General features: G+C 35.3%; 1 protein-coding gene across 1 annotated transcript in view; it reads left to right on the top strand.

Annotated features, from left to right (window-relative positions):
* Positions 1-26,081, top strand: part of GRIK2 (glutamate ionotropic receptor kainate type subunit 2) — a 364,539-nt gene that overhangs the window by 107,928 nt on the left and 230,530 nt on the right. Inside the window, exons 2-3 of the mRNA XM_065735652.1 lie at positions 7,132-7,299; positions 10,997-11,254. Coding sequence (XP_065591724.1) covers positions 7,132-7,299; positions 10,997-11,254 — 426 coding nt within the window. The remainder of the gene's footprint in view (positions 1-7,131; positions 7,300-10,996; positions 11,255-26,081) is intronic.

Raw genomic sequence — 26,081 nt, 5'->3', positions numbered from 1 at the left:
AGAACACTTGATTCAAGCAAAAATTCTTTCAGCCAGAGCCCTTGATCAATTCCTTTAGCACAGTAACTGCTATGCCCCCAGTTTTCAGCATCACCCATGCTGTCAGTGATATGTCACCAGATCATTCAGAGCCTGTCGATGAAGCCAGCTACCTCCAGTTGCAGGAGGCATTGCAATCACAAGTGCTTGTCCTGCTGTGGGACTTCAACCTGAACACTTGCTGGAAAAGTAGCACAGTGTGTTATAGGCAATCCAGGGCACTCCTGGAATTTGGGTAACTTTCTGAGTCAAGTAATTGATGACTGTACCAGGAGGGATGCGGTATTGGACCTCTTGCTCACCAATGTAAGTGAACTGATTGACATCAGGATTGGAGGCTGCCTGGGCTGTAGTGATTGTGCTAAGGTTGAGTTCATGCTCTGGAGGGATATGAGACAGATAAAGAGTAAAATTAGGAAGCTGAACTTTAGGAACTTCCAGCTCTTTGGTGAGTCAGTCAGGAAAACATCCTGGGAAACTACTCATGGGCAGAGGTGTGGATTAGAGCTGGCCGATATAAGGAAGTTTTATTCAGGGTGCAAGAGTTCTCCACTCTTGGGTGTAGCAGGCTGGGAGAGGAAGGCAAGGAATTGGCATGGCTGATCTGGGACTTGATAATCAAACTGAAGAGCAAGAAGAAAATGCACAGGCAGTGGAAATGGGCAGATCCTGTGAGAAGAGAATGAGGAAGCTGCTAGGAAGTGTAGGGATGGGGTCAGGAAAGCCAAGACCCAGCTTGAACTGAACTTTGCTAAGGATGCCACAAAGAACAAGAAAATCTTCTACAGGCACCTCAGCCAGAGAAGGAAAGTCCAGAAGGGCATACCCTCCCTAGTGAGCAACACAGGCAGGCTGTTAACAACTGACAGGGAGAGCTGAGGTACTTAAGAATATTTTTGTCTTAATCATTCCTGATAATTGCTCTCCACAATATGACTGATATTACTTTTTATAATGTGTTAATAAAGAGCTCATATGTTGGTAAAACTATGCAAATTTGTGTTCTTGTAACTTTTACATTACAGTCATTTCATTGTTATAGCTGTTAATATCAAGGAAAAATAAAAGAAACTTCATCTTAACAGAAGTTAAAACATAAGTTATAATTGAATCCATTTCTGTAACGTCATTAACTTCAAGAGCATTGTACTGAATGAGTTCAAGTTAAATTTTCTCTCCTGAATTTGTATTTGAAAACTATCCTAGTAAATTCCTGATGCCAAACCAGCAAAACATTACAATTGTATATGTAATTATATACTTTCAATGATAAGAATTTATAAAATTAGCTTCTCAGTAAGCTTCATTTCAATTAATTTGTCAGAGCGTGACCTGAGGTAGGGAGGTGGTCTTCTGTTATATGTTTAAATGTTTAATTTTTCAGAAGGAACAGGCTATAAAATAGCCAGTAGCCATAGTAATTAAATAGCATTAATTCCTATTGAAGCAAACTTGAGGTTGTGGAAGAAACAAGGGGTAAAGTCTTTTGTTCTGTATTAGCCATATTTACTATTATTTGTTCTGTTCTGCAAATTTATTTATTTATTTTGGTAATCTTTGTTAAAATGTGTCCAGATAGACATAGTTTTTTTTCTCTGTCCTTTTCTACTTGATCAAAATGATTTGAGAGACAGAGAAAACAGGCATAGTTTGTAAATTGAAAATGTCAGACCTTGTTTGATTTTTTTCTCTTTTTTTTTGGGGGGGGGGGGTTGGGGGGTGGGGAGTGGACTTTGTATAGCTTTTTAAAAAGCAATTTTAGATTTACTTATTCCCTGAAAAATAATTACACTTTTCATAAAATACTCATTTCAGCAGTAGGTAGTTAGTTTTTTTTAATATAGTAACATTTTATATATATAAAAAACAAACAAAAAAACTCTTTTTGAAGAAACTGTTAATTCTTTGGTGTTACACTGAAGACTGGATTTTCCTTTTTTTTTTTTTTTTCTTGGTCATATGAATGTAGTGGTGTTTGTTTATTTATTTTTCGAAGTATATCAGTAATGATAACTGCAATGAATTTCAGATTCAGTAAGAGTAGTTAGAGTATTCAGAGACCAGAATTCAGGAGACCATAATTATCCTGGAAGTCACTGCAAAAGTTACAGTATTTAAATATTGTTACACAATGTTTTTCATATCTGGTTTCTGCTGCCCTATCTGAAATGTTTCTCACCACAGTAATTCATCAGCTTATGATCATCACCAGAATCTTGTGAACTTTTGCTAAGCAGTAATCGTGACAGTAAAACTATTCAGCTTTACAGTAGTCACCTACTGTATGAAGTCAATAAAACTTGATGAGATTGAGCTGCAATTATGTGATGCCATATTCCCTACAGTTTTTGGTCGTACGTTAGAAAGTGTCATTAAGGCTATAAATGAAGACATAGCATATGATGCTAAACTACTAAATGCTAAACTACTCCTTTAAGATTTTCTCTTTGTTGTGAGGTAGCAAAAAAAAAAAAAAAAGAAATTCATCTGCTACCTCTAGGATATTCTGCTGTTTGTACATGAAGACTTGCATTTCTGCCTGTTATGGGTCTGCATGTGATTATTATTTTAAGACAAATCCTAACACCTACTTTTTTTTTTTTTTTTTCAAGCTGTTAGGCAGAGATATGCATTGGCTTGGCTGATTCTCTACGTATCAATGGCAAGATTTATGACTCTCCTGTCTGCTTATCTGAGAATATGCAATGCATTCCCCAGTTTGATTTACTAATAAGGCTATCCTGAATACAAGGTCCTTTGGTAGTAGAGGAAAAAGCCTTCCTGGTAGCAAACAGCATGACTCAGTACACTATAAGAGATTTGGGAGATGAGCTCTTCTTCAGTAGAGTATAACTGAAGGGCAGAAAGTGCAATAACAATCTTTCACATTCATTTGATTTCCTTTTTTTTTTTTTAATCCAGTGTTATTTCTGATTTATCTTCCAGTATTAACCTAGTTTCATGTATGCAACATTTTATGTACAATATTTTATTTAAAAATGCTTGATGTTTATTGCTTTAGTAACAAATATGAGAACAAAGGAGGAAGACCAGGGCAGTTTACAGTTATGCACTGGGTTTCAATAGTATCTTGTGAAACACCAGAGGAAGCACTGTATTGAATGTTCCCATTTCTGTCAGTGGCTGAACTCATTCATACGTGTATCTTTGATGAGCATCCTGAAAATATCTGGAGCATTGACTTCCACATATACTTAAAAGGGCACGTGTCTGGAGAACAAGATGATGTTATATGACTATATTCTGAAATGTAGTCATAGTATATATATTGTGTCTCTACCTAAGGTTCTGCTCTACATAACGGTGCAACTTTACAGTTGTACATCGAATTCAAGTAGCTTGATTAAAAGCTGTAGTATTAAGTTGGTCAAAGTTAGCAGCTGTTAGTAGTGGAGAGGTTGGCTTTTTCAGCAATTTTGCATATTAGTAGGTCAAGGTGAATTTTAAGAACCTGATAATTCAATGCTCTTAGTGTGAAAGTTAAGATGAACCTACGTGTTTCAGCATCCAAAGTCTTGAATTCTGGGATATTCATCACTGCTTCAGCAGTGATATAGAAATAGTCTAAAACTGAAATAGAAGTTTGACGTTCTGCAAGTTAGAAACTGCTAGAAAACAACAAATGTATCACATAAATAAACCTTCAGAGAATATAATTTTTTTTTTTTCAGCATTCATCTAACGTAAAATGTTGAAGAGTAGTAACCAGAAGCTATATTTTCCTTCTTCTATTCTAATACTCTAATCATGGCACAATGGAAACAGATTGTTCTTTCTACCTCTGTTTTCTTTAGGAATGGAAATTTACCTTCATAGATAGACTATGTGTTGCCAGCTTTGAGGGGATACATTTATTATGAGGACAGAGAATGTGTGACTGAGAGAAGAAAACACTGAGTATAGCAGTTGGGAAATTATACAAGCTGTTGCCATTCACAGGAGTTAGGGATGTAGGCATTTTCATAAAGTTGTCTTTTTATGTAAGAGACTATCATTCCCATTAGGAATTACACCAGCATGGGAGTTCAAAACCCATCATTGTTTTAGATAGCTGCATTTTTGACAAGGTGTATTCCCTATCTCAAGACTTTGAGATGAGGAGAATGAAAAATACAAGAATAAAGAAGGAAGATTATACTGAGCTTCAGACAAATATTAATTGAGAAGAAAATCTTCCAGTGGGGGGGTGGGGGGTGGGGAAGGCATAAAACATGTATTTCATGGTGCTATCATGCTGAAGTGTCATGTGATTTTTGCTGCAGGGCTCTTGGTGGTGGTAGGGCTCACAGCCATTCTCTAGTCTAGTCCCAGCTCAAGCACCCCTTTCCTCAGAGTGGAGGTCATGGCTTTCCACACGTAAATTTTAATCCTCTTGAAGATGGAGACTCCTGCCTTACTGGTGCCTATCCTAGAGCTGCATTGTGTTTCTCCAGGGCAAATGTGTCCAATGGGCAAGCCAGTAGCTAATGGATATTGTGGTTCAAACCAAAGTCTGTTCAGTCCAAGTGGTTCTGGTTGCTAGCAACCAGCAGCAGGTGCACTGGCAGGAGCAAAGTAACAAGTTTTCTATGATGCTTGACCAGCAATGCCTAGTTTAACTGTAGAAGTAAAGCAGAAGCTGCTCTACTCTTCAACTGCATCCTCAGAGTGCAAAAGAGGTAGCAAATATCACCAGGCAAGCAAGTTCAGGTAGGAAAACTGGGGTCTGTTTTCTAAGTAGAACATTTCAAATTACAGAGTGGATGGCAACACTAATGAGTCAAGTGTGATTTTGTGCTTTTTGTAGGGATTAGAAACTAAGTAATTAAGAAGGGTTGTGGGCATCAGCAATACTGTATGTTCCCATCCTAAATGATTCTATGATTCTAGTGTAAAAATTGAAGAGAGAAGAAATGCCCATTGTATTGACTATTTCTCTTTGTGAATCCTTTGTTGCTTATGATGTAATATTTTTAATGTGTGATAGTATTTATTCAAAATTTTTTAGATATCTCTAGGAAAGTCTTTAAAATCTGTTTTAATTCTGATTATACTTATTGAAAACTTTTGTGATTTTTCTTGTCTTAATATCTATATTTAGCACATACTCAAATTTTTTTATCTTTCTGCAACATTTTTAAAATTTTAAATAGAAGCTTCTATGTATTGTAGCTTGGTTTACATGCTTTATATTTAGACAAAGCCTTAAACAGCACAAAATCTTGTCTATCAGATTACACTCTCCTCAATAGAGTATTTTATTAAATTCAAAAAACGGGAGGTTGCCTCTCATGTTAATATTGTATTATTGTAAAAATAAATATGGTTAATTGTTCCATTTTAAAATGTACTAAATCCATATTTGCCTTTTCATTTTAGCTTCAAATTACTGTTATTATTGGCAACCTATTGTATATTCTTATGTGCTCAATCAGGTGAATCGTTCCTTGATGTATCTGGATTATTCTCAAGTGTTTGCCTCTCCTATAAATGATAGTTTTGAAATAGTTATTTGACAAGTCTCATTTCAGTGGTTAATATTGTTGAGCATCTGTCCCTAGGCTCTCACCAGGAATTTAAAGGCTCACATGCTGGAAAAAAATATTAATACCTGTTCTGAAAATTAACATATTCTGTTGAGAAAGCGGCTGGAAGAATCAAAAGGTTTGCAAATGTGAAAGGCCATTTGGTGATTAATAATGTATGAGAGGGAAGGAGTTAATAAATAAATACACACTATTTCTGCTTTAGGAATGATTTGTCTGGTTGGATGCCCAACAAGACTTTTTCTAAATTTAGGTGGTTTCCAAAGTTTAGTTGCAGTTCCTATGGATTTTGATACTGTGAATTTCCTTCTGAAAAACCAGGATAAACATTTTTTAGATAATACAAAGCTAGATATCAACATTATTTTCAAAATGAATGCATGCATGCTAGAAGAACATGAATGAAAAACATTTCTTGCAATGATGTAATACCTGGCTTATTATTATTCACTGTTAACATGAGAACAGAAAGGAGACCATAGCTATGCTGACCACATTTTTCCAAGCCTTATGGAGAACATATTTTTTAAATACTTTTATTGACACCATATTTTGACCTTTCCAGGACTAGAATAAATATATGTTGTGGTAAAATAATTTTTATTTCATGGGCAATGATGTCTCATTACAAGATGAGAAGGGGGTATGTATAACATTGTTCAACAACGTTGTTTAGTTAATTTAAGGCTAAGGCTGGCTAAGAACCATTCTTGAAATTGCCTGTCTTTGGAGATATGTCCTACTCTGACAGTATATTTGGGGATGCTTTCAACATGTGGTCAAGTTTTACATAGACTGTAGGTGATTCCTTCATTTGTTGAGAATAAGATTAATGTGTACTTCGAGCTCTGTGCAAGTGAGTTCAATTTGAACCCCTGCTCAACATATATATTTCTTCAGGCACACAGTCATGCTGTAATGTGCATAAATCTTGACATAATCTGAGGCATCCTGATAATATTCTCTTTCATGAGTTGCATTTCCAATGAATCGTCCATTTCACAATAGCTTCCTAATGCATAGATGAGTAGAAAACAAGTCTCCAGAAATCTTGCTCTCCATGCACATACAGGTAGTGATCTAGAAGGGATGAATGCAATCTTTTCAAGTTTAAATATGTAAAATAATTACATGTACTTCATCCCTACACTTCTGCTTTTATTGTTTTTATATTGTCATAGTGCTTTTTTTTATACTAGTAGAGAGAATGTCTTCAATAAATAAATAAATAGAAAAACTAAAATGAAAAAAATAGAAACACTACACAGAATACCAAACCAAAAAAACCCCACACTACATGTTTTCTTTAAGGTAAGTTTGATTAATACGTGCTGCTGTTGGGATATAGTGTGACCAAAACCTCACTGAAATCATGGGAAATTTTATACTAATTGGACTATGTCAGTTTTATTAGGTTAAGAATATCAGGCTGAATGATTTTTTTCCAAAATGATGATAAAATTGTTCCTCTATGTCATTTTGGCTTACTAGTGGTTTTTATTTTTCCTTTCTTTCTTTCCTTTTTCTTTCTCTCCCTCACCACCAGGAGGTATTTTTGAGTGTGTGGAATCTGGTCCAATGGGAGCAGAAGAATTAGCCTTCAGATTTGCTGTGAACACAATCAACAGAAACAGAACTCTTCTGCCAAACACCACATTAACATATGACACCCAAAAGATAAATCTCTATGACAGTTTTGAAGCATCCAAAAAAGGTAACCTTTTGCTTATTTAATTTCTTTAATCAGCAGCTAAGACTCAGCTGCTTTACCTACCTGAAAAAATATCTGTCTTTAAAGATATGCAGTGACATTGTACAAGGTTGTGGCTGACATCAAAGAAGTGTTTTAAAGATTGCCTCTTGAAAGCTGTAATGATAACTGCTTGAATATTACATTATGTCAGCTTTACTCCCACTACCCTGTCTAAAAACTATTTCTTTAAATATTAAAATCCAAAATATTTTTTTTCTTGAGTTTTGTTAATAGAGTTAATACACTTCTCCAATCTTTTTTTTTTTTCCTCCTAGAAAATGCCAAGTGCTTCCTACTTGCAGTGAGCTTGGATAAGGCCGAGTTCAGCTCACAGCACTAGCTATTCAGTGGTACAGTTGAGACTAAAAGCTATCGGACACATTCAGGCTGACTTATTTCAGAATAGTTAGTTGTGTAACAGAACCTGAGACTCTTGCACTTGGTCAAGTTCTGATGTGTCTAACTTGAAGTGTACTTCATGATTTGAAATGTTTCAGTGACTTCCTCAGCCGTGTAGAAGTTATCCACGGGTTATGCTTTCCCTGAACATAAAGTACTTCTCTATGAAGAAGCTAACATTTTATAGTTAGGAATATGGTTGACATTACCAGTCAAATTTAATTAGTGATATAAAATTGGCTTCTTAATACAGAAGAATCTTCCAACATAATTGGAGGGAAGCCTACAAAACTTCCTCCTTCATTAAGGCTGCTCAAAATCTGAATGTGAAATTTTTATGGCTTCATGGCTAAAATCTAATACTCAGATATTTACCAAGGCACAAATTCAATTTTAGGTATTCTATCACTTTAAGTGTGTCTTCACACATATCTTTAGCATATACATGACTCACGTAGTTAATCAGGCATGTGTTGCAAAAGAGAGCGAATAGTTTTTTTTGCTCATCTTATGTGAACAAAGCATAAACATAAGCAAGGAAAATGAAATACAATACTGATTAAAAATCAATTTAGAAATGAAGATATTTTTGCCTTTTCTTTGCACTGTGTTGAGTTTGTCTTGCTAATCTGTTTATTTCACATATTAACCATTTAATATAAGGCTGTATACTAGGTATGAGATTAGACAGTATCTCTATTTGCATAGAAATAAACATTTTAATTGTTTTGAGATACTTTGATATATGAAACATATTATGGACTATATTTATTCCTAGCAATACGATTTATTTGCAGCAGAGAGAGTAAGAAAGGAAGTATGCTATCTCTTTAATGAAGGTTTTTTTTCAATAGTTATTCTGATATTTTAGATGATGAGTTAAAGAATGTTCTGAGAGACTACTCTTTCCATCTCAGCCAATAGTGAATGAATCCTTAATTTTGGCCCCATCTTTCTCTGTTCCTTTTCGTCTTCCAGCTTTAACTACTTCCTGACTCTAATGCATTCTCCCTTGTGGAATTTAATTGACTAGTTTCATTCCTGAAGGAAGTTGTAAAAATTGAATAAATGTCTTCTGAATTTTTAATTTTTTATGTATTTCCTGAGTTGACAACTCTTCTAGACCTTACTTAGAGGTTGCTTGAAGGTTGCAAGCTAGCCTAATTATTGATAGAATGGAATAGCTGAAGTTAGAATGACAACTGATCATTAATTGGATATATTTACTGTTTCATCTTGCATGAGAATGCAAGTTTTTATCTGTAACTAGTCAGACTCTATCAAAATCTGTGTAATCTTTCAGTACTCGTGGCTTTTTGCTTCATCATTTCACAATACAGCCAACTATATTGGTGCTGATAGGCACTTTAGTTCAGAATACAAGGCTAAAAGGTAACATTAAATGGTTCCTTTTATTATTATTTTATTATGATGACTCCAAAGCAGAGTTTTCTCAATGAGATTGAAGCATTTGACTCATTTTGTGGTTCATGATTATGTCCATTAGTAAGCAGGCAGGTGCTGCATTAAAAAATAGCCTGTTTAGACCTCTTACTAACACATACTTTTAAAGTTGAATACAGACTAAACATCAGTGGGTTTTTAAAGGTACTGTACAAAAGAGTAACTTGAAGTCAAGATGATATTTCCAATATACTGTTTCAGTGAAGAGTAATGTAAGTGCAAACAAAATATCCTTCAGTGCACTACAAAAATTGGTATGCATCTGATAGAGTTGTATTAAATCACATGTGAAAGCATTGCATTATTCAAATCACAGAAACAGAAAAAAAAAAGCCCATTGAAAAGCCATCTGGTAGCTATTGCTGTTGTTAGTGATCCCATTTACTGACATTTGCATAAAGCTTGTTGATTACTCTTAGGAAGGGCAATATTAGCATAAATGTTTTTTTATCAAGCTAGTCATTTAGGCCCTAATCTGAAGCTCAGTAATGCAATGGAGATCCTGTATGTATATATAAGAAGTTCATTTAAACCACCAATGCTCTGCAAGAATAAAAAGGTGTGCCAGCATGATTTCTGGAATGCACTTGAAAGACTTGTAGTTTTTTAATCATGTTGAAAAGGATGGACAGGCACGAATAAGAAAAAAATAATTTTGACTTAGGAAAAATAATGCAGCAAAATGTGTTTCTACTTGTTTCCTCAGCTGACAGACAGTGATGGTTGTGTAACAATACTAAGTAATCTAACCTCATATGAATACTTGCATTCATAATGGATTATGGAGATACTTTCCCTTGCTTCTCTCTACCAAATAAGATGTTTCCATGGAAAAGAAGAACCTGTTGAGTTCGAGAACCACATGCTCATTAAAGTTATGTCTGTAGCAGTGATCCAATCAGGAGCAGGGCATGGACTGAAAAACTAGTTTCCAGCATTGCTTAATTTTCCTGCTTTTTTTATACAGTGTGCCAAGCTATCTTGTACAAGATAATGCTGGAGCATGCTGTAGTAAGTAAAATAGCCCAGAGACTACTGAAGCATGGAGTAGATGGTGCCGTCCTTTACTGGAAAGAGGAACACTAAACTACTTTCATGTGACAGTATCATGTCGATGACTGTCAGGGATAGTTTTACTTAACGTAGCTAAACAGTGCCCTTCCAAAATTTAAGAATGAACTCAGATTTTTTTTTTTTTCATTAGCATATAGAGATTCAATTTTCTTTTAGGGAAAACATTGGCCATTACATTTCACAAGGCAATGTATATGCTTTTCAGATATAGAACTGACAATTTAAAAGAAATTTGTCATTTGCTTTATACTTAACTGGAATCCACTTGACATACACATTTTCTGAGTAACTAGGATCTCAATAAAAACAGTGTTGATGGATTGAGGAAGAAGTTAATATTTAGTATTGGTTAGTATACTATCCCATATGGCCCTTTTCCAAATGTAATATGCAACTACGTATAAATCTCTTCACTTGTCAGTGTTTTTCAAAATATACTCAGTTGCTGGCCTTTGTGACTTCCAAAGTGATATAGAAGTGTTTATTAAATGTAGCTAAGCACTATTTAGAAGTTAAGTGTTGCTATTCATCCGCTCACAGTGAGAAGTTATAAATGTATTTAGAAGCTGAAATCTGTTTATGTGTTGTAGAAGAAAGGAGCTTTCTCAGTAGTAAAGTTATATTTCATGGAGAACCTTTTATTTAATATGAATTGTGCAATACCTTCTGGCACATTGCCTTCTTTCCTCTCATCATTGACAGATTTCTGTCTCCTATTCAGCCTGTGATCAGCTATCCCTTGGGGTAGCTGCCATCTTCGGACCATCCCATAGCTCCTCAGCTAATGCTGTGCAATCCATCTGCAACGCTTTGGGTGTTCCACATATCCAGACCCGCTGGAAACATCAGGTGTCTGACAACAAGGACTCCTTCTATGTCAGCCTCTACCCAGACTTCTCTTCACTCAGCCGTGCCATCCTTGACCTTGTGCAGTTCTTCAAGTGGAAAACAGTTACTGTTGTTTATGATGACAGCACTGGTAAGACTAAATCATGCAACTATGTGCAGATATATTCATGTGTATAAGTAGGAGGATGAGGGGTGTCAATACTGTTAAAGCTTTTTTATAAAAAGCTTACTAAGAAGAAATTTCATTATCAAGTTAGTGTATAACAAATAATGCAGATTTGTTAGCATAAATATTTTCATAATTATCCTTCAATTGCTGAATTCTGTGTGTTTGAGATTGCAACTGTCAATAATGATCAATCACACTCTATCTGCATCTTCCTCAATATCTTCATGGTTGCTAATAGCTATATCTTCTGATTTTATTTAAAACCCAATTTTTGAAGAAAAAAGATGATAACTTGAAAGATATCGTAGAATGTCTGGTCAAACAGAACAGCTACAATTTAGTGCTGCTCTTGGTATTAGCTAAATTAGAAAAAGGTAGCCATATTTGTTTGACATTTCAATAACTGCATTTTCAGAGAGTTACAGAAGGTGGCTCCTAAGAGATGAAAGCAGAGGAAATGTGGAGGCTTTTTTTGCAGTTTATTCACATAATTTAAAAATGAACCCCTGAATTTCTGTCAGAAATATCCCAATTTGATACCTTTCCTTTAATCTTTCCTTTAAAATTTCTGGTTTGCCCTGACAGTGGCATTTGATTTGAAACTTCACTTACCAAATTTGAGGTTTGTCTACTGGAGGTTGGAACTACCAGCTGGTAAAAGGAAAATCTGTCTGTAATGGTGGATACAGGGAAGTCATTTAGCCAAATGAGATACATATAATATTATAGACATTTTATAACTTCTTCCATGGTTGTTAAACTGACACTGACAAGAAAAAAAACAACACTGTAAGCCTCAGACCCTTCTCATAGCTCAGTGAAGTGAAAAGGAAGATTGTTGATACTCTTTTTACCTAACACAACGCTCTATCCAAATCTGAAATACAAATATGAAAGTAAGAAAAATCAATACTTATTACATGGTGAGACTACCTTTAGTAAGTCTAACTCTGCTAGATACACAGTTACACCAGGTCAGAATGGCTACTTAAATATTTTAAGTTCAAATAAGAAGTTCATGTAGCTAGTTAATGGTGAGAAGGAAAATGTCAGAGATGTAAGAGAAGAACACATCAGTGAAATTTGGAGGGTGTCTTTCTAGAAGCTTGATGGCTGATGTTACTGAAGTTGTAATCCAACTTCTAGTTTCAACTTTAGCATTAGAGGCTAAAGGGAAGAAATATCTACTTCATTTAGAATTTGTTTGTTTGTTTGTTTTTGTACTCTTGCATTGTAATAGGACAGGACATAGAAAGAAATACTCAAATCTTAATCAACCGAAGACTGGAAAAGTAACTTGTGATTTAGTTAAGTGGCTATAAATTTAGATTTACATTAATTTGAAATATTTCACTTTTATTTAAATCATTTGAAGACTAGTTTTACAATATCCAGAATAGCTTTTAAAGGAGACCTGTTTCAGTTGAGCAGGATCCTGTAGTATAGAAAGCAGGATAACTTGGCATAGGAAAGAATGGAGGTTGTATCCTGATGAAACTGGGGACAGAGATGCTTCTAAAGCAATATAATCAGTAACATTAGAGAGAGTAAGGGTCAGGTTGAATACAGAGTAAAGGGGAAGAGTCAGGACTATAAATAGGACCAAGTAATAATGAGTAAGTGTCACTTCTCAGTAAAGTCTCAGTAAGAATAGAAGCAGTCTGTTACAATGAGGATAAGGTTTAGAGAAAAAAAAAAGGTCAGAGAATAGCAAGGTTGTTAATATTATGATAAAGTGTGCTGTCCTGGTGCTATCTTAGGGCATGGTGAAAATTGGTTAGATGAGTCTGTTCTTTCAGGGGAAAATAGTTTATCTCTTCCTGTGAATCGCTGTTTGAATATTACTGCACTAACCTTTTTGCTTCAAGTAGTATCTCTGTTCTCCTTCCTTCTAAGTCTTCTTTCTCCCTTCATCTTAACTCTTATGAGACATTTTTCATTTAGTCCATCTGTTGTACAAACTAAAAATTTGAATCAGGCTCATGAACATTTTTCTTGCTAGTCTGAAGATAAGTATTGCTTCCCATGATCATTCTGAACTGCAAAATGTGTTTCTTTTAACTAGAATTTACTATGAAAGATCTGTCAAGAATTAACCACGGATTGTCTAGTTTTGATTTTATTTTCTTTTCCCTTAAAGTAATCTATAGTCTCTTAGTTAATTAATACCACTAACTGTCCGTGGATAAATTCAGTTTACAGGTTTTTCTACTGTCAATTGTCCTTAGGCAAGGAAAAGGTGGAATTAACAGTATGTTCATCTGCTGCATGTCATAATAATTTTACTTTATCTCAAAACAGTAAATGATCTTCTTCAGAATATCAAAATTTCAAGTGTGCATTTCTATCTGTCCTAAGTAAATCAGGGCAGATAAATTTTGAATAGGTTTGCAAATCCCAAATAATTCCGAAGCTAAGTATACATGAATGGTTAGATGCTGGGATCTTTAAATTATACTGGCTCTTGTATTGGCAACTAATATTTTGTGCAGATCTGGTTGATGTAAACAGGGTTCTGAGATTTTTTCTTAATTAACATTTATTTTGGTCTTGAGTGAATGAGTATAAACACCAAAAATCTGTTGCATCCATGAACAGAAGCCAAGCTAAAAGCCTGAAAACTGGCTTCAGAAATGAAAATGTTTTATATTGGTCTTCAGTGTTGAACACAGTGCTTTAAATCTAATGAAGGAAAGAGATGCCATTTTGATGATTTTTTTTCTTAATATTATCTTAGTAGCACTGTAGTATTTATTTATTTACTGTAGTAAATAAGTTCCTTCCTGTGAGTAATACAAAAATTCACATTATCTTATTTCTAAATTTCCTATATCTTATTTCCAGATGTGCTATATCCTGAAAATGTTTTTTCTATACTGTTAATTTTCAAGTGTTGCAAACTTATAATGGAATTTAATATCTTGTGGAAAATGGGTACATGGTGATGGAAAGTGGGTAATACTACTAAAAGATTAAGGAGAAAAATTTCTAACAGGTTCAAAATAAGTCTTAGCTTGGGAAGAAATTTTTCATCTAAGTATTATATGCTCAAGAAACTTCAGAGATCAGACAGGTAAGAGAACAAGGATAGGTAATGAGATGGCCTGAAAAAGTTTGCTCATATCTTTGTTTTTCTGTAAATGAATTGATTAACCCCTAAATTTATGTGGAAAGCTGTTCTTTATAAACACATATGTGAACCATGGTCTGTTCTTAGCAGAATGAGAAAGAAGAAAGAAAATGAGTTGAGAATGCTGGACTGAATGCTTGATGACTAATATAATAACAGTGCATTTTGCCTAAATTTAGGAAACAAGGCTTCATTCTTGGTGATGTATAATAATAAACCTACAAAATAACATTGAAGTAGAATATACTTCAGGATTGTAAATTTTATATGCAAGGGTAAAGTTTGCACAAGAATAAATATTATGCAGAAATAGGGAGAGATGTCTCGAAGGAAACTGGGGAGCTCAGTCAACAGTTATCCACATTACAGTAGGAGACATTTGCAGAGACCAACAGTGTAATTTCTGTGGATCAAAATCCAAATAAATGACCGAACTACGAAAATTAAGTGCAGGAATTTTTTCTTACTTCCTTTCTTTATAATCATGTAACTAACAAAAAAGTAAAATACTAACAAAAGGCAAAGGTTTAATCTCAACAAATATCCTAAATTATGTGTTTACAGGAAAGAGGAGTACAGAGGGACACAGCTCTTAGAATATTCTTAGAAAGGTGGCAAACTTAACATTTGAAATACTGAGTGCACATGTATGTGAGATTCTTGTGATATTTTGATGGTGTAGAATTGCTTGGGAATTGAAGCTAATCTTTTATTTTTATGGAAATAAAGTACAGAAAAATTATATTGAATTAAAGATAGTGTATGTCATTAAAACTGAAATTTCTTAGATTTATCCCATGTAGGACATTTATCCAAGCTTTGAAGTGTATTTGTCCTGGTTCCTTAAGTTCACCCATCTATTCCTAGTAATTACATTTTTAACTTGGGGCATGCTTAAAATTGGGAAGGATACAGTGAGATTTCTTTCTTCATTTTATAGGCCTGCCCCAAGAATTTTCTGTCCCTGGAAAATGCTGCAGTGTTTACCTTAAAATCTGGTCGTAAGGTGATGAATAATTCTCAATTTAGCTTTATAAAGATTAAATAGCATAAAATTTTCTTCTTTGACTGATAAACATACAGTTTAGGTGGGGAAAATACAGTAGATCTGATAAATAAAAGGTTTCAGAAAGTCACATTGTTCTAAGTGACTTACTTCTTTGCATATTAAGAAAATAGTCTCCTCATGCATCCTTGTCCCATGGATGCAAAAAAGAAAAGAAAAACTCTAAATTTTGTCTTTCACAACAAAACTGAAAAGATGTATTTACAGTGTTTGCATTCTACTTTGAAAATAAGAATTACACACGCAGGCAATAAACTCACAAGATGCAATACTTGAGATAAAAAAATTGTGTTAATTTTTCTTAATACTTTTCTGTCAAGAAAGATGAGGGTTCATCAGATTAGAAACTTATGAAAATATTATGTGCTAGGAAAGGCTAAATGGGAGTAGGTTTAGTCTAGGGGACATAAACAGAAGGTCTTACAAAGGAGAAAACACACAATAATAGTCCTATACTGTGTTACATGGCATAGTTAAAGAGACAGTAAAATTTTTATGAGAAATAATTAATCTAGAAATATTTTGGTTAGAATAAAAGATAATGCAAGACTGTGGAATCTCCATCTGTAGAGTTTCTGCCTTTATTTTATTTTATTTTATTTTATATTTTATTTTATTTTATTATTTTATTTTATTTTATTTATTTTATTATTTTTTACTTTATTTTATTAATGGCTATGTTCTCGTACTACCTTTGCTAGACAGAACAAAAAAGACAAGTAACCATGAGCTCTAATGTCACCATCTTGGCTAGTCCAACACTGCTACTTCTGACTCGCGTAAAGCTGATGGTGACTACTGCCTCTATTGAATGAATGTTTAGAGATACTACAGTATGAATTGCTATTGCTTCATTGATATTTTTTCCTGAAATTGGATTTATATTAGCTGCCAGTAATGCAAAAATTGTGTATTTGTGGATTTTTGTGTATTTATATTCTTTGTGCAATTTTAGATAGCATTTATTTTAGCACATTGAAGCACATTCAGAATTCACCTGGCTGTACTTGACAGTCTGAGGGGGTATCCATTCTGGAAATAAATAGACTTGTATATAAAACTTATCAAAGATTCAGAGTGGGATGGGATAGCTTATCACAGCATGTTAAAAGTAAATATTTTTGTGCATTTCTATTTATGCATTATCAATCAATAATGAATTCAATGGATATCTAAAAGAGTGATATATTTGTGATTGGAAACAAAGAATTCTTCAGGCATCTTATGCATATCAGCTGGAGTAGCATGCAATTCTGCTCCACATCTGCTCTGTCACTGATTCAGACAGGGAATCCATTTGCATAAAGAAATCTCCAATTTTACAGAAACTTATCTTTGAGGACAAGAAGTTCAGATTTGTAGGGCTGTAAGATTATTAATATTTTTGACATGATTGTGGAGAATGAAGAAACGTTTCCAGGCTGTTTACATATTGCATGGTATCTTTTCAGTACAGAGTGTTTCAAGTGCTGTGCAGAGTAATTTTATGTGAACATTTAATTTGTGATTCTGTGTTATACCTGACTGTGGTATTTGGATGTAGCTGATTGGTATAGTGTTTTTTTGTTTTGTTTTTTTTTTTTTTGTTTTGTTTTTTATATATATATTAAGAAATTTATTGTATTATTATTTGATAAAGCTCCCCAAAAAAATTTCATGGAGCTACATGAAAATATCAGAGGTAAGGAGAATTTTGTCAAGTTAATATTTCAAAGTATTTTAGACTTACATTTTGGAACTTAAGAACTACTTTAGCTAGTTGTCTGAAAAGAAAGAAGTTTAATACACTTATTCTTTTTGATAAATGGACTAGCATTGTTCTTTGAGGACAGTTCTTTGGAGATTTAAATTAATTATTTGAAAAGAAAATTAAATGTCATCAAGTTAAACATAATGCATGAGTTCAGCTCATCTTTCTGAAAAACGTGTACCAGAGGCTCTTTTTGCCAAGAATTGAATTTGAACTTACTGGAACAAGATGTAGTATCTGCTTCAAAATAAAAGAAAACTAAAGTTAAGCACTTTAAAGAATTTTTCTGTAAGGCTAAGGAACAGGAGGAGGCTGTTTCCAGAAATTAATGGACCATCAATGAATGTACTCAAAATATTTGTGTGTTTGAATGAACATAATTATTTAAATTTTATAGAGAGCTGGCTAGGATATGTATGATCAAAATTATTGTTTCTTACCATCTTGAATATGGTACATTTTATTCAGTATTTTCAAATAGAGAAAAATGTGAAAGGCAAAACAATTTAACTAAAAATAAAACCAGAAAAATGTAGACATAATCTCAAGTTTTGCACATGATGTAATTGTAAACAACTCTGACTTCCCCAAATTTAACCATGTTTTCACTCCTGTATCACTATTAAGATATTTTGTCTCTAGTTGGCGGAACACTGTGAAATGCACTTTTGTCAAGACCTTTCTCCATTGCTCTTTATCAGTCTCAGATCAAATGACTCCATTTTTTGTACATTTTAGTTTCATTTCCAGATTGCTTTTCTCTCTTGCACTCTTATCAACTTCTGTAGCAAAAGACTATCTGCTTTAGTTTCCTAGAATAAATGTACTTACCTAGAGTAATAACTGGTTTAGAGTGTTCACATATGCCTTTTCTTTTGCCAAGTCTATTCTTATTTACAGTAGATATTATTTCTTTTTAAGTTTTGCTGGAAATAGCTGAACTTATTCTTCTGCTTCTTTTTACATTGATTCTGACAGCTTTGACAGAAGACTGTTGTGTCCTTTGACTGTAGTAGATCTCTTGGAGCTTTTACCCTCATTAAACACACTACTCGTATTGTCAGCCACTTGAGAAATCATACTTCCCAGTATTACAAAAATTCTTTTGATTTGCCCAGGATTGTTAATTGTCATTGCTGTCACCTATTGCTAAATCTTTCAGAATATGTTCATTGGACAATCACAAAACTGAATAACTGGTATTTTAAATCAGTCTTAGAACCACATGCATAAGGAAATGTCAAATATGTTGCTGGACAGTAAAAAGTATAACAATCTAATCTATAAGCCTTAATGTTTATTTTCTTATATTAATGTGCTCTAAGTGTGGAGGTGAGTGAAGGAATTTTTTTTCCCTTAAATTGCAGTATGCTACAGCTAGTTAAGTACTTTGAGAGTATGAAAAAATCATTATCTTCTTTGAATTGGTTTCACTGAAGGTCTCATCTGAACTTGAACAGGGCGTTGATTCCCTCCAATGAAAGTGTGTGGAAGGTGTTATAGGCCTTTTTCACTGTGCTGCTGTAAAGTCTTTATGTGAAGAGCTCTTTTTTTATTGGAAACAGGTTGAGCTGGGATCAGCTGTTTGAAACTAACTTTAAAACACATGTACAAACATACATGCTCTAAAGTTTTTATCCTACCATATTTAAGGGAAAAAATATATACTTTTTAATTATATTTTGTAATTTATTATAATTTATATAATTTTGTAATTATATAAAAAGTACAATAAAATAATCTTCATAATGAAAGAGCATTAAAGTAAAATGTATGCTAAGACACAAAAATATACTAATATACAGAGTATATTACTGTCTGACTAAAAAACAAGGATCTGACTATTGGAGTCAGATCCTTGTTTTTCATTTTCAATGATTTTTAACCCAAAGGAAAATTAATTACCTAGCAAAACTGAAAATTATTCTCCAACAACTGACATGATTTCATCTAAGAGAAATAATTTGAAAAATGTTTTCTCTTCAAAGTAAGACAACTTCTATTTACCCTGTCATACTGGGACACCCAAAAATATATTTTCCTTAAAGATCCTCCCTCCAAGAGATAAATACAATAATTAAAAAAAAATACAAAAAACTTGAATTATTTATAAACTGATGGTCTGAAAACATTTTACCTTCTTTATATATGTATAACTGAAAGATCATATGTGTGGATGGTGCAGCTTGGAATGCAGCATATAAGAGAATATGTCAACATAGCCTAGGGTCACTTAGGTTTATACACAAGAGTTCCTGTGAGAAGACGTGGAGGTGGTAAATCACAGAGAATGCTTTGGTAAAAAGGTAAGTACATACAGGTAGTTTGATGAATCCCTATACATCTGAACTCTTTCACCAGAAGGGAATTTTGTAATTAAAAGAATCCTTGAGAGTTCATTCTGTCAAATATTAATATTATAACGAATTATTTGTGCATCTTAGTTTGCCCTAATAAATCTAATTTCTAAATTTTCAGCTCACATTTTTCTAAATAGAACACCTATGTTTCTTGACAAAGGGTTTGTTATATAGAATTTACTTTGGGCAAAGTGCTACTGAAATCGGTTCATAGGTACATTAGGTTGGAAAGGACCTACAAGATCATCTAGTCCAACCATCCTCCTATCACCATCCCTACCCACTGAACTACTAAATCAAATCCCTCAGCACCTCATCTAAACGCTTCTTGAACAGCGCTAGGGACCATATACTTTTTTCTTTTTACTGATACATTACTGATAATGTACCAATGTAGTACATTTTCCTAGTAAGAATAGAAATTAGTAGAAAATAATGTTACACACACATGCACATACAGTACTGTGATTATTCTCTAGTGCTTCAAAAGCAAGGTAGAAAAATCTTGTTAAAATTGTCAACTCTAAATCTGGTAACAAAGACCTATATTGATTATATTTTCACTAAGATAAACTTTTCTGTGTTATGTTAGCAGTCTTATTCCTTAAAGCTCATTCTCCATTAAGTACACTTCACACTATTTTGATATTGTATTTAAGAATGTTTAAGTATAATGTACAACAGTTTTAAGCATTTTTATGCTGCCCAAATTAAATGACCTTAATGTAGTAAATAGACTAGATATGAATAAATGAGTAACGTCAATTATACTCTCTTCCCTTCAATTGCATTTTCTTCATCATTTTCTTAATGATGTTTCCATATTAAGTTATTGTATCCAAAGAACATAGAGCAGCTCACTATTCATGTAGTCCTGCTAGCAGGTGCAATTTCTCAAGGATTTTTTTTTCTAGTCTTTTCAATAGAGGTGTATTTTATGTAGAGGATAAGGAAGATATATGTAATCGTGTAAGTTTATTGGTAATCTGGGATGTTCAACGTGAATCATTTTAATATCTGTGAATCATTTTACATCAGTGAACTGTTCTGGTTGATGTGAAGCATACTATCAATGAACAATAAAGTGATGTTCTTCTCCATCTTACCCACACTCCTTTTGAAGTCCAATATATATTTTCCTGAGAACTAAGCAGAAAAATTGAGTAGGGGAACATCAGAAGATAAGAAGAGTACAGAGTAGTGTAAGGGGAAAAACTCGCTGAAAATAGAAAAAATATTCTGTTATCTTTACAAACCAGTGTATCATTAATTAGATTTTTTTTGAGATTCTGAAGATATAAGTAGCCTTTAAAAGAGCATTACTGTTCCTTTGTACAGAAAAAGGTTCATGTGTTCGGCCTATTGCAAAGTGCATTTGCCTGCATTCTTCCTGTACAGCACAAAGGCAGCATTAATGGAAATGATAAATAGTTTGATGAGCAGGCCAGGTGGCATAGCAATGGCTTGCAAGACTGCTGAGCTGGAGACACAGGTTTTAAAACAAACTTGGGGCTCTTGCTTCCTGGACTGGTTGAAGTTGAACATGTCGAGGAGGTAATGTGATTGATCTCTTTGGAGGAAGATGCCAGCTGGAGAGCTCACAAGCTACTCCTTCAGGATTCTTCTTAAAGATGAATTGATGGCAGCTTCTGAAAAGAGTTACTCACACCGCATTCTTTCCAGCCATTCAGAGGTAAGACTCTATCACAGTGGCTGCTAAAAGAAGGAATTGAGCATTTAAAGGGACAGGAAAAAGGTGTCCATCGTGAAAGAAACTGCAGGAAGTACATTCTCCTAATGCACCAATTATTTCTATACTGTTAAAAAATAGATTTTTTTAGGATCTTGTTGACAAAAAATTATTTTGCACTTTTTATTTATTTTAGAAGTCAGTATTTTACCTGAGGACTGTATTTTATTTTATGTTATAAATTACTTATGTTGAAGTTATTCCAGGCTAAAATCTTTGATTTTTTGTTGTACTCCTCTAAATCATGTTGAAGCTATGGATTTGCTTTTCCCTTATTTTCACTACTTTTTTAGTTCTTATATTTCTTTATTCATTAGAGACTCTGATAGTTCTTTTTCTGATTAGCTAAACATGAGCTACGTACTTCTGAAACTGACTGTTGGTTTTTGAGAAGCCTTATTTTTCAACATTTGTCAGCTCATTGCTTTGATCCTGAAAAAGCGAATTGACCATTTTATCTAATGTCAAATAACAGAAATGAAAGTTATTTGGGGATTAAGTTATAAAATTTATAGTAATTCTGTGTATACTTTATGTTTATTTGATCTAAATCTACCTTGTCTACTAACCATACATAGACAGTAGAAGTGGAGTTCCAAAAATGACTGGCCAGAGTAGGAAAAAGTAGTCCTTACTGACTCTCTAGAGTCAGAATTATACAAATAAATCATAACAGTATGAGAAAAGGGGTGAAAATAAAGAGTAAATTTTGGCAATATTTGGAAAAGCAAGCAGACAAGGAATTTGTCTGGCATCATCATATGTATTTAAGCCTAAATGCTAAAGAGACTATACAAGCTACAGGTCTTCTTTGGTTACCGAAAAATGATACTTCTACTGGGGAAAACCTTACAAAGTATGTCTTAAAGCAGTTGAAAAGAAAACTGGATCAGTGGCAGAATTTATTTTTATTATATGTGGATTGCCTGTTCACTTCTGGACCACGTGTTTTTTTATCCTCTTGATGATGTATATATGCTTTTGTTTTATTTCTTGTTTTTGTTTGTTTGTTTTTTTGCTTTGTTTTATGTTTCTTTTTGTTGTTGTTGTTGTTAATGCTACTGCTTTAGAATTCTTAGGGAGTTTAGGGTGCAGAGGGTATGGAATGATAGGCAACAGTAAGGAGTGAGGAAGCAGTTAACTGTCCACAGCTTGACCTGGGTCTGTACTTCAAGTTGTTCTTTTACATTATATCTTTTCAGTGTACAAATTTTTCTTTGTCAAAAATAAAAAATAAAAAATTACACACAGCTCGATTTATAACTAAGAAAAAAAGGGGAAAAATAAACTTTGGAATAGTTGGAAAGCACTGCAGGCAAAAAAATCTAGTGTCAGGTGTTTTACCAAATTATTCTTAAATACAAACTTTTAATCAAGGATCTTGCTATTGAGATAAAGGACACAATTACATTACCTTTCTTTCCCTTCCCTGAGGGGATAAAGGCTGGAAGAAAATTGTGCGTTTTCACTGCTGCTTACAGAGTGCATCAACATTTATGCTATGAGATGCCTGGAGTGCAGCGGATTGAGGCTTGATATGTTTAAGAGTTTCTAATTGCTTTGTGCTTAATGAATTCTTGTCACTCTGGGCCAAAGTTCTTCATGGGAGATCCTGTCCTTGGATGGGGTACCCACTGGCTGCAGCCTCCCTCCTCCTCAAATGGACTGACATGGGGTGCAGAACTGCCTCTTTCCAAGAGCACATCTCCACCCCCAAGTTGTAGCCTCTTTCTTTCTCTAGTACTCTTGAGCTCTTTAGCACCCAGTGTGATTTTGCTTTTTTTTTCTTTGTGGCTCCATGCCAGCTAGAATGGTCTGTGGTTACTACCAACAGGAGGGTCAAGGTGTAGCCCTAGGTCCTGCTGCAATATCTGTAATTTGTACTTCACATGGACAGCAATCTCCTTATTTCAACTCCAGTGCTTTCTCCCATATGTAGTGGAGAGAGAAAGGTAGAGAGAACACATGCTTTTGTACATCTTATTAATTCTGCCGTTTTTACTGAGTTCAGGGTGGTTTTTTTTTTCTAGGAAAAGCTAGACTTCCTGCACTTGTGTACTCAATGCAGTATGGAAAGGCATTCAGCCTTTGATTTATATCTGTTAGACTTTGCTTTTGATGTGTGCTCCAGGCCTGAAAAGTGTTTTCCCAGTCTCAATTCCCAGCAGTGACTGAGTGAGGATGTGCTTCTTCTCAGAACTTCACCCAGTGGAGCTCTTGCCTTGAAATAAAAGCACCTGATGCAGGTATGCTCATCAGAATGCAGATTTGATTCTGTGAGATGTTACTCTGTAGTATGAAACCATAGGGCAGCTGTAGTGAGTTGTGGTTTCTGACAGCCTTCCCATGGGAATGTGGCAAGCTGGAGCTCCTGAATTTATGCCAGAATGGATTTGCTTTATAAAGTATTGATGAGGATGAACAAATATTCCTTGTATCAAATGGTCCACTGGGTGGTTGAGTGGACTACCGAAGTTAATAGACTGAAACATATTTTGTGCCCTCATAATTCATCAGAGCTTAATGAACACTACTGGTGGCTGGAACACGTTAAATGTTTACTGTTAGTAGAATTAAATGTTGTGATATAAATAGAAGTTGTGAACAAGAATACTATGTTTCAAATTTCCTTTTCTTAAAAATATGATTTGATAATTTTTTTTTATTACAGTTTATGCGTTCTGGCAGTTGTGAAGCCATAAATCCTCATTCATTTGCTTTCAGGAATCCCTGTAAGCTCCAGCAATGAGATCTAGTCAGTATACTACAGAGATGTGCATTTGCAGGTTTTCTTCCCCCATTTCCTTATCTTTCAGGTACCTCTGGTAGTTTCTGTAGCTTCTGTACTACCTTTACAATGTGTTCCTCTGCTTATTGTTCATCACTTCTCTCTCACTTACATATGTAACCTATCAAGCAGTCACTGTACTTATCACTGTTCTTGACAGTTTTCAATTGCTCTGGTAAATCCATAATCTTCTATTTTAAATTTTGTCAGGATGTTCATAAGTTCATAAGTTCATAAGGTTGGAAAGGACCTATAAGATCATCTAGTCCAACCATCCTCCTATCACTATCTCTACCCAACTACTAAATTAAGTCCTTTAGCACCTCATCTAAACGCTTCTTGAACAGCGCTAGGGATGGTGCCTCAACCACCTCCCTAGGCAGGCCATTCCAGTGCCTGACCACTCTTTCAGAAAAGAAATGCTTCCTGAGGTCTAATCTAAATCTTCCCTGGCGCAACTTGTGGCCATTCCCTCTCGTCCTGTCATTACTTATCAGGGAGAAGAGGCCTACCCCCTCCTCACCACAACCCCCCTTCAGGAAGTGGTAGAGTGCAATAAGGTCTCCTCTGAGCCTCCTCTTCTCCAGACTAAACAATCCCAGCTCCCTCAGCCGCTCCTCATAAGACTTGTGCTCCAGGCCCCTCACCAGATTTGTTGCCCTTCTCTGAACACGCTCCAGGGCCTCAATGTCCTTCTTGTAGTGAGGGGCCCAAAACTGAACACAGTACTCGAGGTGCGGCCGTACCAGAGCTGAGTACAGGGGGATGATCACCTCCCTGCTCCTGCTGGCTACACTATTTCTAATACAGGCCAGGATGCTGTTGGCCTTCTTAGCCACCTGGGCACACTGCCGGCTCATGTTGAGCCGAGCATCAACCAACACCCCCAGGTCCTTTTCCTCTCTACATTCTTCAAGCCATTCTGCCCCAAGCCTATAGCATTGCATGGGGTTATTGTGGCCAAAGTGCAGGACCCGGCACTTGGTCTTATTGAACCTCATCCCATTTTGCTCAGCCCAGCTGTTCAGCCTATCCAAATCCCTCTGAAGGGCCTCCCTACCCTCAGGCAGTTTGACACATCCTCCCAGCTTTGTGTCATCTGCAAACTTACTGAGGGTACACTCAATTCCCTCGTCTAGGTCATCAATAAAGATATTAAACAAGATGGGCCCCAAAACTGACCCTTGGGGGACACCACTCGTTACAGGACGCCAGCTGGACTTAACTCCATTAACCACTACCCTCTGGGCACGGCCCTCCAGCCAGTTCTCCACCCAGAGAAGAGTGAACCTGTCCACACCACGGGCTGCCAGTTTCCTTAGGAGAATACTGTGGGAGACTGTGTCAAAGGCCTTGCTGAAGTCCAGGTAGACTACATCAACAGCCTTTCCCTCATCTACCTGTCTGGTCACCCAGTCATAGAAGGAGATGAGGTTGGACAAGCACGACCTGCCCCTGGTGAACCCGTGCTGGCTGGGTCTGATCCCTTTATTGCCATGCACGTGTCGTGTGATCTCCCTCAATAACATCTGTTCCATAACTTTCCCTGATACCGAGGTCAGGCTGACAGGCCTGTAGTTCCCCGGGTCTTCCTTACGGCCTTTCTTGAAGATGGGAGTCACATCGGCAAGCCTCCAATCTTGTGGGACCTCTCCAGATAACCAGGAATGCTGATAGATGGCAGAAAGTGGCTCGGCAATCACCTCTGCTAGCTCCCTCAGCACCCTTGGGTGGATCCCATCTGGCCCCATGGACTTGTGGGAGTTCAGATGGAGGAGAAGATCTCTGACCGTCTCTGCTTGAATCACAGGGGGTGCATTATGCACCCCGTCCCAGACTTCCAGGTCAGGGCAAGTACCATTTGGATAACTGTCCTGTTTATTAAAGACAGATGTGAAGAAGGCATTGAGAACCTCAGCCTTTTCCTTATCATCTGTGGTTATA

The sequence above is a fragment of the Cyrtonyx montezumae genome, unplaced genomic scaffold (genome assembly GCF_038088225.1).
Source record: "Cyrtonyx montezumae isolate F1298 unplaced genomic scaffold, pur_monq_1.0 scaffold_0, whole genome shotgun sequence".
NCBI lineage: Eukaryota > Metazoa > Chordata > Aves > Galliformes > Odontophoridae > Cyrtonyx > Cyrtonyx montezumae.
Note: the sequence above shows the minus strand (reverse complement) of the source record. Positions and strands in the feature narration are given on the sequence as shown.